Consider the following 17,545-nt stretch of genomic DNA (forward strand, 5'->3'; position numbering starts at 1 on the left):
TTCGGTGGCACATTTTACAATGGCCTTCAATCCCTGTTGGGGTCCTCTTACAAAGGCTTGCTGAAGAGGTGAAGTCCCCCCGTGCTGGGTAGATATCAGGAAACGCTGACCCATTCGCTCTCCATACGAAAGCATCCTCACCACACCGCGGAAGAATGGCAATACAGATATCGACACCACCAAGTGCACTTGAATGCTCGCATATTTCAGGGAGACGCTGAAGCTCTTTTGTTGTCGTTCGATGACCTTGGCACTCGTGTCTACTAACGTATGTTTGTACTGCGAAACGATCACGATTCGTGATAACCGGCTAGTGTAGCCATGGTCTGTCCGAATGCATGGGCAGTGGTCGCTATTTTTCACACCGCCAGCTCACGGGATGCTTGTTAAGCGACTTGATGGCCAGTACAAGACGTAACCAGACCAATGCCTCTGGATAGAGTACGAATAAAGAACGGCAGCACCAGAAAATTTTATTGGAAGATTCATAGGAAATTTATATAGGCACAGTACGGAATGGAGTTCTATAGTATGATCTAAGTATGTCAGTATTTCGTGCGAGGTAGAGTACAATTGAGAATATAGAGGGCAAAAGGTGAGACATTACGGTCGTGTTCATCCACGACGGTTCGAATTGAACTGCGTCACAATCCTGTCGTTTTCTTGTCAGACGATGATCTATCCCACCATCTGGAACTCACTTTTCGATTTGTCGGAAAAACCATTCCCGACTCTTCTGGTCCGGTAAAGGTATGAAAGGACCCGAGGTGCCCCCTTGCCTGACGAGTTGAATGCCAGAAGGCTCCAGTGCGATGGTTTGTAATTCAGACAAGTGAATGTCAAACACGACCCGAAGTCTGCTGATGCGGATCTGTAGGATTCGCACTGTGGAAATCAGCACCGCCTCATCTTGAGAACGTAGATCTGTCCAAACTATGAGTAATGCTCCATATTCTCCAGGCTGAGCCACACACCGATATGAGCTACATATTGCTCATCAAAGTACCTTCCTTCCTCTACATCCTTCAGCCATGACTGGCCAAAGGCTTCGCGCTGAGAATACGGCACCAAGATCCCATCTGATGGAATGTAGCGTGGAAGTCGCACTCGATCGAGGTCATTCTGGTCAAAGACAGTGGTTGTGTTGCGTATGCCTTCGCTGACGTTGGAAGCAAGGTCAAGTACACCAACAACGGGTTTAGTCACAGCACTATGCGGACGTGTAAGAATGCAGCTGGAGTGAATTACGCATACGCAGGCCACGTACCCGACAAGACCCTTTCCAATACCTTTAAAGAAGCCAACTGCGCCTCCCGTCTCTGCACCCTCGATGGGTCTGAGGGCCAGCCCTTCGAAGCCACTAGCAACGCTAGACGCGAAAGCACTAGCCCCAGCTGTGACGCCGTACAAAGCATGTTTGGGTTTGTTCCGTCTTAGTGTGAGTCGTCTGCGGCTCTGGAACTCCGAATCGAAAGTGGCAGCGGAAAGACCCTTGCCAATACTGCTTGTAATCTTGGTAACACTGTCGCTGACGCCAAAAACAGTTTTCTTCACAAAACTGGTTGCGCCTCGTGCTATGCCAATACCGATTTCTTTATTCCCGTGCATCACGTAGCCCTGGTAAGGCTCGTAGAAAATATCTGCGACGCCAGAGCTCAAGTTTGAGAATAAACCAACCGGATTTCCAAGCAAGTCGGCCGATCCCAACACCCGATATAGTTGGGTGAAAAATCCCTCTTGGTAGTGATAAACGATGCGGTCTTCAAGGACGGGAATCGTGGATCGCATGTTCTCAATTACTAGGGCATTTAGTTGAATCGGCGCCATGTTCACATTTCCGAGAGCCATGGTCAGTGCGTTAATGAAGAAAGCCACCGGATTTCTCGTGCTTTGCCTATTTGCCGTTGTGAGTGGGATGCGACCTCAGGATAGAATTGCTCACTTTTCATCCACATTCACGCGGTCAGTACGCATAAAAGAAAGCTCTAGGGAAACAGGCTGCAGATGGAGGATTTCGAAGTACATGTCAAGACCGCCTTTGGGCTCTGTGGCGTCCGGGATATCCCCAGGTTGTTCAATCAAAGTGCTGTATTCCAAGTCAGACAAACATCAATGCGACAAGGTCATGACGTACTCCTGTACCTCTGACTCCCATGATGCGCCTCGGAACTTAGAAAACTCGATCAAAGCATAGAGGAAGTCTTCGTCCAATTCAATAGCCATGGATTGTAACAAAATTGAAGCATATTGCACAAAAAGCACGCCATGAGCTGTCGATGTTTGAGAATCAACGGAGACGTCGAAGATGTCATTGACTCACCTTTGTCCTTGAGGAGAACGGCGGACAATTGGAGGGCGGGATGAACATCGAGTTCCTTCCCAGCGTGCGGAATAGATGTAGGATATAGTATGATCGGATATATGCCTCCATACAATTGATTGTCAACTTGGATCCACTTGAGGGCCACGTTGACAGACTGCGCCGTCGTAGAATCCATGTACTGGACGTCAAGGCCACGAAGGGTTACGTAGACGAGCTCTTGCAGTTTCCTGGTAACGATTGACAAACCCATGCCTTCCAACTGAATGTTGATTGTAAACGCAACAACGGCCTCCTCTTCGACGGCTTCAAACCCTGCGTCGCGGGAAGACAACGTGCTGGAGCTCGAATTCTGCCTCTTCGGCTTGTACAGACTGTATTCTTCCTCATAATTCGAAATTACTAGGGTCTGTGTCGGACCATCCGCTCGTATGTCCAACGAGACCGCCCCAGAGGCTCGATCGGAAATCTGAAGCTGATCAATCTCTAGGACGGTCCGACCTTGGATGATACGCACCGGAAATTTGAATGGAGGTAGCGCGCCCATTTCCATGATGTCAATATTGCGATCCTTGCCGTTGATGAGCAGCTTTATGAACTTGTCTCGCGCAGCAGGTTGATCCCAAGCATATTGCTCCCGCGAGTGCGGTCTCACTTCATACGAGTTGCGCGTTGTTCCTACCCGAGTTTCTCCATCGATACCTGTTCGCACACCATCCACTTGGCAATATGTGACTGAATAATCGCTGTTATTCTCGATAGCGAAGGGCCAAACACCTGTTTCTCGATTGAGGATTATGAATATCGTCGAACCGTCGAGCAAAACGTCAGCGCGAATAAGGTGTCGTCTCATGACTTGATCCGGTGGAGTGAGGCGGAAGTGCACCTTGCCGATATCTTGAATGTTGATAGGGGCTGACCATTCGGCATTCAAGCCACTGTAGGCAAATGTGACTAACTTGTAGTTGGTCGCGGCTTTCAGTGACGTTAAAGCAGCTCGCTGGCCAGGTTGGACTGAGACGCATTCATAAGATCGATGTTCACGGAAGTTGATCTGCATGGACAGATTATTCCGGATCAAGAACCGTGGCGCTACAGTAATGACTTTCGTGAGCTTGTACTACAGGGAATGGGTCAGTAGAGGTTGGAAAGACACGTCAACATACACTTGCCTTGCCAAGCCCTTCTGAGTATGACAATCCGATATGTGTCTCATCGTTTCCGGAAATGGAGGGAATGACGACCTCTGTGTCAGCTTTGACAGCTTCAAAGCTTAGCGGCCTGGACCAATCAGAATCGGCAATCTTCAGCAAACAACGGTTGCGTCGATCATCTGTACCCTGCGAGAACACTATAAAGAATGTGAGCATAGTCTTGTCGGAAGCACAGCTCGCCTTACTGAACGGTGAGGCATCTTGACCGACAGCAGCGGCTGCAGGAAACGTCAGCGGTTCACAATCACGCGCAAGTCTACTAGGGGCTCACGTGGTACGAGTTGCCCGACGTCACGGACAGCACCGAGGAAGCCTCGAGAACGTAACTGGATAGGTAACCCAGTCTTGTTGAGGAGGATGTAAGGGCTGTAAATCTGTACTTTGAATGCCCCCCCAGAGTCGGGATATCGATAATAATGGATGTATACATCCCGCCTCGTGTTCTGCTGATCGGTGACCGGCAAGAGGTTTTCTATGCTGAAGTCCTCTGTATCCGTATTGATGATGGCAAATTCGCTTGGTTTGACTCCTGCATCCTGAATATCGATGCTCAACAGAAGCAGGTGGCTGAGCTCTACGACATGGACCGGACTGATGCCGCCATGTCGGAGGAAACTGCTCCAATTTTGACTGGTGTTCTTATCGAACACTCGGTACTTCAGGTCAAACGGCAGAAGATTCTCCAATTCTACCGGAGCTCGCAGTGTCAGCGTCATTTTAGGGTATACTCTGCTCATATGTGAATTCTAAGAGCTGACGGTTACTCATTCGCTGACCTGGTTACTGGGTCGCTCTTGTCAAAAGAAACGAAGGCCTGGAAGCGGAAAGGTGCGTCAGACGTATTTTGAGCACGGCACACAATTGATCGCGCATTGCGTTTCATCAGATCTTGCCAGTAAAAGCTCTCGGACGACCACGAATACTCGAAACCCGCTGGAGAGACATGAGAGCATGACCTTAGATGGCCAGTATTGACTTACGATCCGGTCTCAAGCGAATGCGATTGTGCACAGCCGCCTCGATGGGCAAGCAACAGCTTTCTCCAGGTGCTAGACTATATATGAGACTAGTTTGGAGGGATAGATACGAGAGACCTACGAATCTTGAAGACCGCAGAAGCTGGTTTTCCGTTCCCATCAATGATGATTAGCTCAACGGGTAGCTGCGTGTAATTCTGTACTTTGTAGGTCGAGCGGAAGATCACGACCTTCACGTTGTCTTGGACGACGACTTCGCATAAAAGCCGATGTGAGACCTGATGGAGTTTGGGCTTGAGCACATAGCTAGTTTGGCCCTCAGAGTCGACCGATATGTGACGAAGTGTCTCCCAAGGTCGATCTTCGAACTGGACAGCAAAAGAGTTGCGCTTTGTATCCGAGACATGCTGTTTGAAGTGTCAATTCAGTCAATCCAACGGAAACCCATTAATCCATACCTCTCGCAGAGTCCGCCAGTCCTCAAATCGCCAAGGCTTGTCTTGTCCATCTTCAATAGTAACGGCCTCCGATGGATTTTGATTGCGGCCAACAGAATCTGACCATACGTGAAGGCGGTAACCAGTCCGATTGCGGACAAAGTAAGGCGCATCACTTCCACGACTTCGCTTGGACAGACGATCACCTTCCTTGTTTATAGCAGCCACCTCGCTGAATCCCGTCTCAATGAACGCAGCGGTAAGATTAACTTCTAGGCGTTCTTTGGACAGTAAAGAAAGGACCATTCCCGCGGCCTCGTCGCCTTTCGTCGCCTTGATGGAGAATGACCATGGCTCTAGCAACGGTTCCCAGTGCGAATTGGCCAGATTATAATAGCGAGTGCTGGTCGAAATTGTGCCCAGTGCTTTCAACTGCATGTAGCAAGTCAACATACATAATTGAGAAGGAATGAGTTACTGACATCACCGGACCAGTCTTGAGCAGTAAATACAAATGATTTGGTATCCATGTGAAGCAGAGGGAGTTCATGTATATCTCCGATAAGCACAAGTTGGAAACCGTCAAAAGTAGCTTTCAACTACTCAAATGTCAGAATAATGCTCTGGACAACGAACCAGTCATCTGACCTGTTCTTTCGCTAGTAACACCTGCGGGCGCCTCGAAACAGAGTGGCGTGATGATTTGGACGCATTTGCCTTGTGGGACCTCCGGGTGCCAATTGCTTGAGACGATCTCCTTTGAGTCGTACTGATATATCCGGATCTTGATGCGCTTCGCTGTTTTTCTGCTTTTTCGGCCTCGGATTTGTCTTGAAGCTCCATCGCTCTGGTGAATATGGAGGTGATCAGATTGATGTCACGGTACGATGCACGGAATATGATCGGCTGAATGGTGGTTTCAATGCTGGTCATTTGTCGTCCTTCTGCAGCTCGTGAATCCATGGTTAAGGTGACATCGATGTCGTCCAAGAATCGCACTCGCTCCGAGGCCTTATCCATGCGTCCAAGTGACATGCCCAGACGTTGCATGTTCAGGGCAAGGATCGCCTGCACAGTGTCAATTCCTGCACACACAGATAATTATCCCCTTTACCTGTTTTGAGACCATAATCTCCTTGATAGACAGTTGTATTGACTGCGTAGACGGATCGCTGTCGCTGTCTAACACGATGATGGCAGCATTGACAATGTTGAGCCTGAAGGACAGTTCACCAACCCCTGCGGACGGAGATTCTGTGCCTGCTTCAGGACCAATAGTCTGGTCGTCCGGGAGACTGTGTGATCCTGATGGCCTGCTTGGGCTCGAAAAGAAGTCGAGGAGTGCAAAGACGGGATCTACTGCAAATATGATTTGAGGGCTGTCCACAGTAATGATGGCCATTGATACAGGCTTGATCCCACTAGCTCTCGTATAGTGGAGCATTACTTGCCGTCCGTTGTGCTTGGCGGCGGGGATCATCTCCCTGAATCGAGTTGAACCCGCTCGCAAATTTGTCATCACCAGCGAGGTCAGGACCACTTCAGATTCAATCGAGCCGTCCGACATCATCTTCAGCCGGCAGGATGTGCCATTCATGGAAAAACTGGCGATACCGCTACTTTGCAGCTCCTCTTTCCTTGTCGCCTTGCGATCGTATAGCTGCAAAGTGACAGCTGCTAGATCAAGTGATACTGCTAATTTCGTCCACAGACGGACAATGCCGTTTCCTTCACTCCTCCCCACTGAGCCGAGCTCGGGACCAAGGTCAATGAGGAGTTGTTGAGGTTCTTCTGCTTCTGCATGCGGCGAGACATTGCCCAGAGAACTTCCAAGGGACTGTGATGCTGTAATCAGGCGATCATCGACGTCCTCTTCCGTGTCAAACACTTGTGGCAGATCTTGCAAAATGGACATGTGGACCAAGTATTGATTCTGAGTTAAGTTGACCTTGACGTCAGATATCTTCAACGTGACCTGTGATAATTGTTCAGATTCTGAGCTGCAACACCCTGCTGTGAAGTTCACCTTCGTATCGGGGCGCTTCACATCAAGGTCGTGATTTGGATTTTCCACTTGCTCCGCGTCCGCAGATAAGTCTACGCCCTGGATGATTTCCAACTGTTTATCTTCAGGATAGTCATGCAACTGTGACAGGACTTTGATGCCAAATACGCCGGCATTGATCGAAGATATGTCTGTGCCAAATGTATTATTTGCAATGATTTCTCCGAGCTTGACAATCAGAGAATTTGACGACTGGCTTGCGTCACTCGGTAGCACCAAGATTGGAGTTTGTATGACAACATCAAACTTCATGCGTTGGATCTCGGAGGCTCGTTGAACAGCTGCCTGAGTTGCAGAATCGTAGAGTGCCTTCAACCGGGCAAATTTGATGAGGAATCGGTAAATCCTATTCAACGGATTGACGACACAGATGAACTTCAATGATCCTGCCCTTAGCCGGACGGCAGAATTGTACCCGGGGAAAGTTTCTTTATCCGTCGGATTGAACGTTTCGTAGCTGAAATCGGCAAAATTATCACCTTCAATCGATAGTAGCTGCTTGAAAGATGGAGACACGGTGACGAAGTCAGTATCGTCAGTGATGGACAAGTTCCCCAATCGCGCCCCTATCCTTATCCCACTACCACCCACGAAAAGAGCTACATCGGCGGCGGACAAAGAGAGGGTCGCAATCGGAGAAGTAGCACTATTGATCAGGGCCACTGCACCCCCTATGAGAGAACTGCATCACTACAAGATGGACAGTGCTTACGGTCAACGCTCGTCAACTTGACGCGAATTTTGATTTTGCCTGGATTAGCAACCTCAGGCTGGGGTTCAGGAGGCGGCGGGGGAGCTGGTACGACAGGTGCTACATCGCTTAAATCTTCATCCATGTCCATAACGTCGGATGGGATTTCGCTGAGCAGCGACGCTGGTCTGGTGGTGGCTTTGGACGGGACAAAGGTTGTCATCAGGAAATCGTACATAGTGAGGATGGGTTCCGGTTGTACGGCGAAGTTGAATGTCGACAACTCAACCCCTATCGTCTGATCGACACCTTCATATACGGTCATGTATTCTGGTGAATCTTTTTGCACACGAGTGTACTTGATCCGCATGAGCTCGCTAGGCGATCGTTCGTTATTGGATTGTGAGGTAACGAGCTGCAATGGTTCTGCCCCCGTCTCCATCATCTTCATTGAGACGGAGTGCAGTACAATGTCGACCAGCATACTCCACTTTGTTTGGGCAAATCCCAGATCAAATCCTTCCAATACAGCGTCCGCGATAAGCTTGTCCCGTTGGCCTGGCAGCGCCTTGAACAAGGAGGTTTGGAGTTTGCCGACCTTGAAAGAAAACTCGAATAAATGTTGTTTTATCTGCAGTTCTCTCTGGAGTATGGTTGAATAGTCTTCTTCGGAAATGGAGACTAAAAACTCACTTCTGGATCTGGCCCTTCGGCTTCGAAGAACTTGTCGCCATTGTCCGGACTCTCCGTGGACTCTGTTGCGGAATCGTCGACGATATAATCTAATTCGTCTGGCTTCGTGAAGATACCAGATACTGCTGCGGGTCTTTCGATTTTGACAGGTCTGATGGGTGGCCGTTGTGGTTGAATCGCTTGTTGGCCGCCTCCAAATCTAGGAATAGCAATGTCCAGGAATCGCATGAGCCGCTGGTATTTCGTGTTGGATACATTGACTTTCAGCTCTGGAAGTTGACCAGCCACCTTGAACCGAGTCAAGAATGGTGCGTCGGGTAAAATGCAGTTCTGAACGGAGAAATCGATGTTGATTCGCTCCACTACATGGAGCTCGACCTCTCCCTCACCATGCTCTGAGAGTGCCGACATGCACGAGGATAGATCGGGGCCGATCAGGAGCTGGGCGGATTGGAGCTTCAAGAAGAAACGATCGTACATGAGGGACTCCAGCTGTTTATAGTCTTCTTCGCTGTATTGCTGGGAACGTTTCGCGTCAATTTCTGCTAGCTTGCTCTTTTCTACGAGATCGCTTTGGATCGCAATGTGGCCAGCATCCAAAATCATATGTGCACATTGTTTAGCCGTGACGCTAAGAAGGTCAGAAGTGAGGTTTTGTTCCATGTAAAGAGAACGTACTCTTCGGGTATGATGATGATAGGGGCATTCATGTCCATACGGATATCAAGTGTTTTATGCTGCTTGAGGGCATATTCTAATCCAGCTCGTGTCTCCTTCTGCAAGCCTTCGAGAGTGGTACTGGCGACGTCCTATGAGATTGTCAGCCCTATTCATCAACTTCCTGAAGGTCGCTCACGATCAGGGCACCGATTGTCTCCAATTGACTCGGTGGTGGTCGGAAAAATTCAAATATCGCCTCCACATAGCCCCGATGGTAAATGATCTCCATATACCGCATCCTGACGGTGAGTGCGCTATCCGCCCTCTCGTCAAGCGGGTTTTGCTCAAACTTGGCGAAGAAGAAGGGGTCTTCTGTATCTGTAACCTTGCTCAGTTGGTTACCAGCTTCTTCCTGCTCTTTCGAATCGATCGCTTTGCGTTGTTGCTCCTTGACGCGTACAATCTGGGGATAGACGGAGTTCGACAACGTTGAGTCATACACAGATAGACCCCCGAGCGCGAGAACAAATTCCATATTCTCCGGTCGCTGGATGAGATCCGAACTCAACGAGTCGAACACGAGGGATATTATGTCACTACCAGCTCGCCGGAGGGCGAAAGTTCCCCGCGTCAAACGCGCAGACACGCGCATCTTCATGACATCCCGCGGAAGGTCGATGCTTTGGGCGATGACGTCCTTGTCCGAGTACTCGATCGCATCGTAAAGCTCCTTGCGCTGCTCATCGTCCAGAGTCGCGGAGGGTTCTTCCTCTTCAGCAGCGGTGGTTGTCGCGGCAGTCGTGCCCCACATCCAGCCAAACCACCCTCCAGACGCCGCGGACGCGGGCTGAGCCGGTTCTGGAGGTGCTGCAGCTTTTTCCTCTTCTTCCTTAGCTTTCATCTCGGCTCGCTCTTTCCGCAACTGAGAACGAGCGATGGAGCGGTAAAATCGGATGTCCTCGTAGGACAACTTTTTCTCCAGGGCGTTGAAGTCATCGAGTTCCTGCGCATATAATCAGGAATTTATCAAAGATACGGAGGAGAAATGAACGCACAGGAGCTACGAACGAGGGCTGCGTGCACTTCTTCTTGAACAGATCAACATACTTATGCCTTTCGTCTCTCCTATTCTTGAAAAATTCCCACGTCCATTGATATTGTTTGTCATGCACCTCAGCCAAGATCGACGTCTGCGCGAATTTCCACATAGCACGGCTCTTACTCTCGTCAAATTCGTCCTGCAATGGTCGGTACTTGCGGTACTGATACTGCCGTGTATAGAAGTGGAAAAGCTCGCCAACAGAGAGCACGTCACGCCACTGCTTGTCGTCCAAGTTGAGGCCAATCTCCTCAAACAGCACGGTCGCGTCAATACGTGGCTCCTCAGCCGAGGGCCGATGTGACATCACCAACTGTGCGGTATTGAGCGGAAGGAGCACTCGAGGACATGGATTCGCATACCTTCGCCTCTCCCGTTACCGGCTTCAACACATACTGATGATCCGGTGTCTGTCCCTGTCTCGCGATCATCTCGTCTAGCTTTTCCGGTCCTTTGCCCAGCATGCTCGTCATATCCGTATCAAAATAGATCGCCAAGCTCTCGAGCTTGGACAGCTTGTGGATCGCCCCAAACGAGCCTTCGATGAACGTCTCCATCCAGTTCTCGTTCGTAGAAACAGCTAAAAAACCAGCAAGGGTGATACCCGCTGCAAATGGGTGCTATTAGGTTATCAGTTGTGCGTAAAACGCATACACACGCAGAACCCACCGCTGGCACAGACAGCTTGTCCTCATATCGTATATGCACATTCTTGACCGTAATCTGGAGGTTGTTCAAGATGCGTGTTGAAAGCTGAGAGATGAACGTCTGGTTCTTCGCCTCGTCCTCTGCTGCATGTCAACCCTTGTTCCACTATATCAGCGCATATCAGCGAACCGGGGGACAGCTCCTCCTCGCCACTCCTAAGCCTTAACAGTTCTGCATTCTCTAGCTTCTCTTGCTTCGCAGCTTGCTCTCTTCGCTCATCCTTTTCAGGGTCGACCTTGGACTCTGCAGCAGGGACAGCAATCAGGTACACATTCTCGATAGCCACCGCAACCGGTTTTCCTCGCAGATTATTCCAAGGCACCGACAATCTAAATTCTCCCAAATACCCTGTCATCCGACGATCAGTAAGTTGCTACATGACTCACAACTACACACAGCATACCTTCGACAACGTCTACAGGTAATCGGAACTTATCCAAGGCCTCCCGCTTGAGCTTGAGGTTACGCAACTTGACCTCGCCCGACCAGATGCCAAAGTTCATCTGGCTGGTGTTAAGATTCTCGACATAAGGGGCGAGAAATCGGTTGAGAAACTATGTAAGCAGATTTGTCAGTAAGTGCTCGTGTGCATCAGAGGACGGAAGGACGCACCGTCTGGAGAACCGACTCGAGGACCATCTTGGTCCTCCTGTATGGATGTTCGCTCGCAACGAAGTGTCGCTATCCAATACTCCGCGCAGACTATGTACGACCTCCTAGAGAAGAAGATGACCACAGACAGACGTACAGAGTAGACAGAAATGGGTGCGCAGTTGATGTTGAGCTGGTCACATACGTCTCTGCGACGTGTGGGGTGCGTGCGTCATAGGGTCGAGCGGAGGGCATCGTCCGGGGCTGTGCAGGTGGCTGTGTTACGTAGCAGAAATAGATGTTGCCGATTTTAATTGTTCCAAACGACCACGATGATCTATTACACATGTTACAGCTGGATTACTCAATAGTTAGCATCTTGCAGCGACTGCAAAATGCTGTGGCATGAGAGCTGGGTGGCTCCACCTCGTGGTCAGGAGTCAATCAGCATACTGTCGAATTCCCCCTCAACACGCGGGTACTTCAAACTCGTCACGATTTGAATGGTCTGGTTCCCCGCGATCAGGTCTTCTCTCCGAATCCCCAGTTCCCATACAGCTTCTCCGGGACTGTATGCCGCTTTTTCCCCTCAGGAACAGCGCAAGACCAAATCGGACTCTATTAGATCATTCCAGGCACAAATCAGAGAATTGATCAGGAAAACAGACATAGCACACTGCTCCCTATCCTCAACTTCGAACGAACAGGAATGGAGGATCAATTCACCAACGAGTGGACAAGGGACGGCGATGTGGAACCCAATAATGCATCGGCGGCGTCGTCGGCCATGCAGGGGGACCGCAAGGGTCGCCAGCGTCAGATCGAAGAAGTTCAGTTGAGTTGCAAGGTTGATGCACCGTTGCGACAGATTGGAAGTAAATTGCGTGGGAGAGGACTGAGTGCGTTTGTATGCAGGATCTCGGGTTGGTTGACTTTTTCAGGAGATGAGTCCAATCCCGTGAACTTGCGCGATTTTTGCTACAGAGAGACTGGCAGCCCGTGCCTCGATTGCGGGAGACCACATCGTATTCACGATCGTCAATTCGCAGTACGATCCCATCGGAGGCTATAAACTTGCATGAGAATTCTTCATGAAACAGCCTATCTCGGGGTAACTTCCCCGCGGTTTCCAACCGCCCTCCATCCATCCTAAACTGGCCTAGAACAGGATGCCTTTACACCCTGTTGGAAAGTGTCAGCGCAACGCCGAGTCCTTGGGTCACCTGTCGCCACAAGACCCAAGAATAGCTTATCGGGCGAAGAAAGGGAAACAGGCGAAGGTTCTATGCCGTTATCTCGGATCCCATGGGTCCAAGAGGGCCTCTGTCAGTAACTTCTTAGCTTACTCCCCGCAATCGCTGGAGAATCGGTCAGGAGGTGGTTGTGAAGAAGGGAAGACGGGAGAAGTTCAGCTGGTGCGCGTTGCATGTGGCAGGAGGAAGCAGAAGGGTGCGACTGGTCCCTGAGCGGTCTTCTCTCTCCCCATCGTGGACTTTTGGCCATTCAGTCCGGCTGATGAGATGCTTGGCACGATCAAGGCGGGGTTGTAAAAGTATATGGGAGATCTGAACAAACAACAATTTATATGATAAAACTGAGATATCGGTTTGCCTATCGTGTATTGCGCTATCGTGGAAAGGTGGTGGTTCCAGGTACAAGAGGACCCTTTGGGCGTGAAAGGGTTGAGAGATGTCCCCATGATCCGAGCGCTGTCCCCTTCACTCCATCATCAACGTCCACAATCTCTTACTTGCCCTGGACAGCGAACAACTCTAGTACTCCAGAAGAGGAGGAAAGGGAGTTAATAACCTGCTCAGCTTTACTACGATTCCCTGGGCTCTTTCATTCCCTCGACTTCGAAGGCTCTTCGCGGCTTACCACCACCCCCAGTCTTTCAAGCGTTCTTTCGCTATACTACAGCTTATCATGTCCCTTCCACCACTCACCGCACCCCCACCTTCCTCCTCTCTTAACCCTAACAGCACCTTCATTACCCGCACCGCCTCAACCCTTTACCTCGGTTCTTCACCCTATGTTGTCGCGGGACCGAACATCTACTGGCTAGGGATAGACGAGAATGACCCTCCAGGATCGGTAACCTATCCTTCCCGACAGCGCGTACTTGAGGTACTCGCAACAGCATATGCGATGGGTGCGAACACCGTGAGGAGCACGACGCTGGGAGTGAGCGTGGGGTGTGACCTGTGTGTTTGGCCCAGGCTGGGGGTGATCAATGGTCAAGCATTGCAAGTGGTCGATTTTGCAGTATGGGCAGCGAGGCTCTATGGGCTCAGACTCGTCATCCCCTTGGTAGATAACTACGAGTACTACCATGGCGGCATTTGTATGTCCCCCTTTCCTTCCTCCTTCCAAGCTGACGCCGTTCTAGACTCCTTCCTCCAGTTTCACAACCTCTCAACAGACGACTATTCCCCGTTTTACGATACCTCCTCAGCTGTGTACGACAGCTTCCTCGCCTACATCACCACCATCCTCAACCACACAAATCCATATACGGGGGTACGCGCCGTCTCCTTCTCCTCTCCCTAATGCTGATCACCCTCAGCTCCGCCTCTCGCAAGACCCCACCATCCTCGCCTGGGAATCGGGGAACGAATTGGGTGGGTGGGGCGGTTCCGGTGCACCTGCGAGTTGGACAGCCGCCCTAGCACAGTTTGTGAAATCGGACTTGGGCGCGAAGCAGTTGTTCATCGATGGGAGTTACGGGATCGTCAGAGACGCGCTGGGGATCGGCCAGGTTGATATTGTGTGAGTGAATTTGCGCTTCTGTTACGCAAACCGCGAACAGAGCGCCGATCGTCGACCGATTCTAATTTATGCACAGGTCAAACCATCACTACCCGCCATATACCTCCAAGCTCTTCTCCGACGCACGTACCGCGCTCGCGGCTGATAAAGCCTACCTAGCCGGTGAATTCGATTGGGTCTCACACGGCTCCTCTCCCCGGATGTGGGCGCTCGTTGCCGGCCCCGCTCTCCTCGCACTGCTCGTGTTCGCCCTTCCCGGAAGGTGGTTTCCTTGGCCAATCCGATATGGTTGTTTGTATAGGGAGAAGCGAAAACGCGCGGGGAGCGCGGAAGGTGTAGGGGTGGGAGCAGGAGGGGCGAGGCAGATGGAGATGGCCGACCAGCCAGAGACAGATGCTGAAGATTCTCCCCCTCCGCTCCGCTCCTCTCCTCCCCCCTCCTCTCGCCCCGCATATCCCGAGCTCTCTCCGAGAAACAAGATGTCCCGCCCGTCATACAAACGCCAGGATACAGAACGAGCCGAGCGCTGGCGGCTGTTCGAAGACGGTGCGGAGGGGAAGATGCCTTTTCTCGAGAGGATCGGGACGGGCACTGGGATGCCTTTTTCTCCACCACCTGCACCTCCGTCATCCGCCGCCCCGCCGGTGGGGAGCCCTCCCGGAAGCCCACAGGGACGTGCCAGCCGCCTCTCGCAACACACGCCCCGATCTCCTTCCCAATCCGGAACCCACTCCCACTCGCACCACATCCCTCCAACCACTCCAAAACGGCCCCTATACACGCCGACAGCATCGTACCGCTCCTCGCACGCACGCACACCATCTCCCCTACCCAGCCTATTGATGTCCCTCAAGCCTCTGCCCGCAGAACGAGAGCCACATACCTTCCTCTTCCGAAAATGGCATTTCGCTCTCGTCATCTTCCTGCTCCTAACTCCGGCCGTTGCGCTGCTCCTCCATTTCCTACTGCCAAGCACGATAAGCAGCTTCACCTCTGCTCTTGCCTCCACACCTGGTGTCTCAGGTGGTCTCTACTGGTCCCTGTTTGGGCACACAGACACCTGTACCTCATACGTCTACCATGGGGATGGGTACTGGCTTGTCTACCCCGGGCAAGGGGGGTTCATGAGCTACCGCGTGGGGCAGCTCGTGGTTTGGGAACGCGGAGTAAGCGGGTACGGTCTCCAAGCATGGGGAGATGCTGGAGAACCGACGGTAGCGTGTAAGCAGGCAGTGAACTTATCGTTATTGCCTAATGTGAGCATGGGTGCTGGGTAGGAGACCCTGCGGGCTGGGCGAATGAGGGAGAGGGTTTGTTTTGTTTGGGATTTGGGCGGGCGATTTGATTTTGGGACCATTGTAGTATTTTAGCATCCTTGCATTAAATTATTCCGCATCCTGATCTGTCAGGAGATCTATGCCTCTTGACATCATCTTTTGATCACAGCCGAGTATCACCGACATCGGAGATAATTGTTTCTGGTGGTGCCGCCGAGGACGTACGCGGCGTCGTGCACCTGCTGACGGACGACGAGCAACCCACTAGTAATCTGCTCGGCGGCCACTATCGACGACGTTTGTCACATACGGGTCTGTCATCAACGCTCTGCTGGTCTTTAAAATCTACTTCGTGCATGTGCCAGCAGGACTGGGTCTGATTGCTGCTTGACTGCATACCTCAAGGCGGCGTCGACAGCAAATTATTCACGGGTTGCTCGCTTGCGTGGACCAAGCATTCACCGTGATGCTCGCCCAGGTCGTGCGGTGCAAGCCGTTACGCACCGTTCGCGCCCCTCTGCCGCGCGTCCTATCTACTTTTGCCATCCTACGACAAGCCCACGTCCTCCAACTACACCACCGACATCTGAGCACAACCCTAACTCTCTTCTTGCCACGCGACCGGCACCCCACACACCTACACAACCTCCTTACAAACAAGTACGGTTTTTGTCCATCCTGCGAGGCACCTTACCTCCTCGCACTCCCAATATGTGCCGAATGTGGAAACATCGGCGTCCTACCCCCCCGTGTGAACTACTTTGACCTGTTCGAGCTGGAGAAAGATCCAAGGCGAGGGGCGTTCGACTTGGATGAGAAGATCCTCAAGCAGATGTATCTCGGGATGCAAAAGATATGTCATCCGGATGCGTGGAGTACGAAGAGCGAGGTATGTCTGCGAACAGGGTTCGGACGTCTGTACTGATCCTCGTGCAGGAGGAAAGAAAGCGCGCGGAGGACATATCATCTATCCTGAATACGGCATACAGTACCCTCCTGACGCCATTATCCCGAGCGCAATACATAGTAAGTCACTTACATCCCACTGTCAAACAAAGATCTCATGCGTACTTGAGCTTTCACAAAAAGGGATAGACCTCATGGAGACCGATTCCCTCGGTCAGGATCACTCCGAGTTTCTAGCCCAAGTGCTCGAGACCCGTGAGCTGCTGGAAGGGCCTCTGAACTTCCAGGAGCTGGAAGCGATCCGGACGCGGAACGACGATCGGGCGACGTATACTGTTGAACGGCTCAGTCAGCTATTTAGAGAGGGCAACTGGGAACAGGCCAGAGAAGATGCGATCACGTTGCGCTACTGGCAGGGGATTGAGGATGCGGTCAAGGAACGGTTGAGCGAGTGAGAGGTTGGGGAATGGGGATGCGGGTCTGGTGATGGCGCGGGGTTTATTGGGGGATGTGAGCTCTTTGTCGTAGGAGCCTACTTGCTGCGGCTAGATCTGACAAAGGAGACACGAATCATTGGGTTACTGTATATCCCATCAGCGATTGGATGCCACACAGCCAAACGGCAACTCCGAGCACAGAAGGACAACTTCTCCCCAACGCCGAAGGGCCAATAATATCCCGGTACCCCCAATTAACCATGTTTTCCCGGAAACCCCACTTCGCACGCACTTCGCACTTAAACAAGAAAAGTCCCCGCACTCGGCGTCTTCCCGTCCAGATCCCATCATTCTGATAAGTCTGCCGACTCGCATGATGCTCGGTCGTCGAGACCTGACCGTAACTAGTACTAGTACTAGTATGATTCGCCGCCTTCGTGGGGGCCCAAGTCCTCGAACTATAAGATGCCCTCTCTTGTCAAAGGGGAAGGGTGGGATACCCCTTCCCTCTAACCTGTGTCTACCGTGTATATTCACTTCCCGGCTGGCCCGCTCGTCGCACACCGCACACATCCAACAAACCCAAACCCAAACCCGAACTGAAATTGAAGTTGCCCCCTCTTGTGACTCGAAAGCCAATGTCCGCCCCAGTAACCCTAGCTACCAAAGTGCTCGTATCTGGTCCGTCCCCCCCCCCCCCC

At 51.5% G+C, this 17,545-nt stretch overlaps 4 protein-coding genes across 4 annotated transcripts in view; 3 read left to right on the forward strand and 1 right to left on the reverse strand.

Annotated features, from left to right (window-relative positions):
* Nucleotides 1-478: 478 nt before the first annotated feature.
* DACRYDRAFT_22408 (uncharacterized protein) lies at nt 479-11,611 on the reverse strand. Its single transcript, XM_040772784.1, has 29 exons — nt 11,477-11,611; nt 11,268-11,418; nt 10,994-11,212; nt 10,826-10,944; nt 10,519-10,776; nt 10,113-10,469; nt 9,254-10,060; nt 9,076-9,206; nt 8,398-9,028; nt 7,726-8,347; nt 6,975-7,675; nt 6,063-6,923; nt 5,597-6,016; nt 5,431-5,547; nt 4,970-5,380; nt 4,633-4,918; nt 4,515-4,583; nt 4,311-4,467; nt 3,806-4,263; nt 3,720-3,752; nt 3,493-3,671; nt 2,838-3,440; nt 2,321-2,789; nt 2,135-2,270; nt 1,943-2,086; nt 1,268-1,894; nt 975-1,210; nt 702-924; nt 479-652 (listed from the first exon to the last, which is right to left on the reverse strand). Exons 1-29 carry the CDS (start codon nt 11,501-11,503, stop codon nt 616-618), a joined length of 9,489 nt encoding a protein of 3,162 aa, XP_040628903.1. The 5' UTR covers nt 11,504-11,611; the 3' UTR covers nt 479-615.
* Nucleotides 11,612-13,381: 1,770 nt separating this feature from the next.
* Nucleotides 13,382-15,501, forward strand: DACRYDRAFT_107730 (glycoside hydrolase; the record flags this gene model as incomplete). The annotated part of the gene is made up of 4 exons (XM_040768520.1): nt 13,382-13,799; nt 13,845-13,975; nt 14,022-14,224; nt 14,301-15,501. 4 exons carry the CDS (start codon nt 13,382-13,384, stop codon nt 15,499-15,501), a joined length of 1,953 nt encoding a protein of 650 aa, XP_040628904.1.
* Nucleotides 15,502-15,775: 274 nt separating this feature from the next.
* Nucleotides 15,776-16,862, forward strand: DACRYDRAFT_79701 (uncharacterized protein; the record flags this gene model as incomplete). The annotated part of the gene is made up of 3 exons (XM_040776410.1): nt 15,776-16,390; nt 16,438-16,527; nt 16,578-16,862. Exons 1-3 carry the CDS (start codon nt 15,968-15,970, stop codon nt 16,860-16,862), a joined length of 798 nt encoding a protein of 265 aa, XP_040628905.1. The 5' UTR covers nt 15,776-15,967.
* Nucleotides 16,863-17,482: 620 nt separating this feature from the next.
* The window catches only part of DACRYDRAFT_116402 (uncharacterized protein), a gene marked incomplete at its 5' end in the record, with an annotated part of 581 nt that continues 518 nt past the window's right edge, over nt 17,483-17,545 (forward strand). The window contains one exon of the mRNA XM_040770196.1: nt 17,483-17,525. Within this exon, the coding sequence (XP_040628906.1) occupies nt 17,483-17,525 (43 nt within the window). The remainder of the gene's footprint in view (nt 17,526-17,545) is intronic.

This window comes from Dacryopinax primogenitus, assembly GCF_000292625.1.
Source record: "Dacryopinax primogenitus strain DJM-731 SS1 chromosome Unknown DACRYscaffold_9, whole genome shotgun sequence".
In the NCBI taxonomy this organism is placed as follows: Eukaryota; Fungi; Basidiomycota; class Dacrymycetes; order Dacrymycetales; family Dacrymycetaceae; genus Dacryopinax; species Dacryopinax primogenitus.

Excerpts from the sequence above, each read along its gene's own strand:
- DACRYDRAFT_22408 (XM_040772784.1), bottom strand. The coding sequence starts at position 11,503 with ATGGTCCTCGAGTCGGTTCTCCAGACG. Across the intron at positions 5,381-5,430 it reads CTCAAGACTGGTCCGGTGAT|TTGAAAGCACTGGGCACAAT; the intron begins GTCAGTAACTCA and ends TGCTACATGCAG. Across the intron at positions 4,584-4,632 it reads TTCTGCGGTCTTCAAGATTC|CACCTGGAGAAAGCTGTTGC; the intron begins GTAGGTCTCTCG and ends TATATAGTCTAG.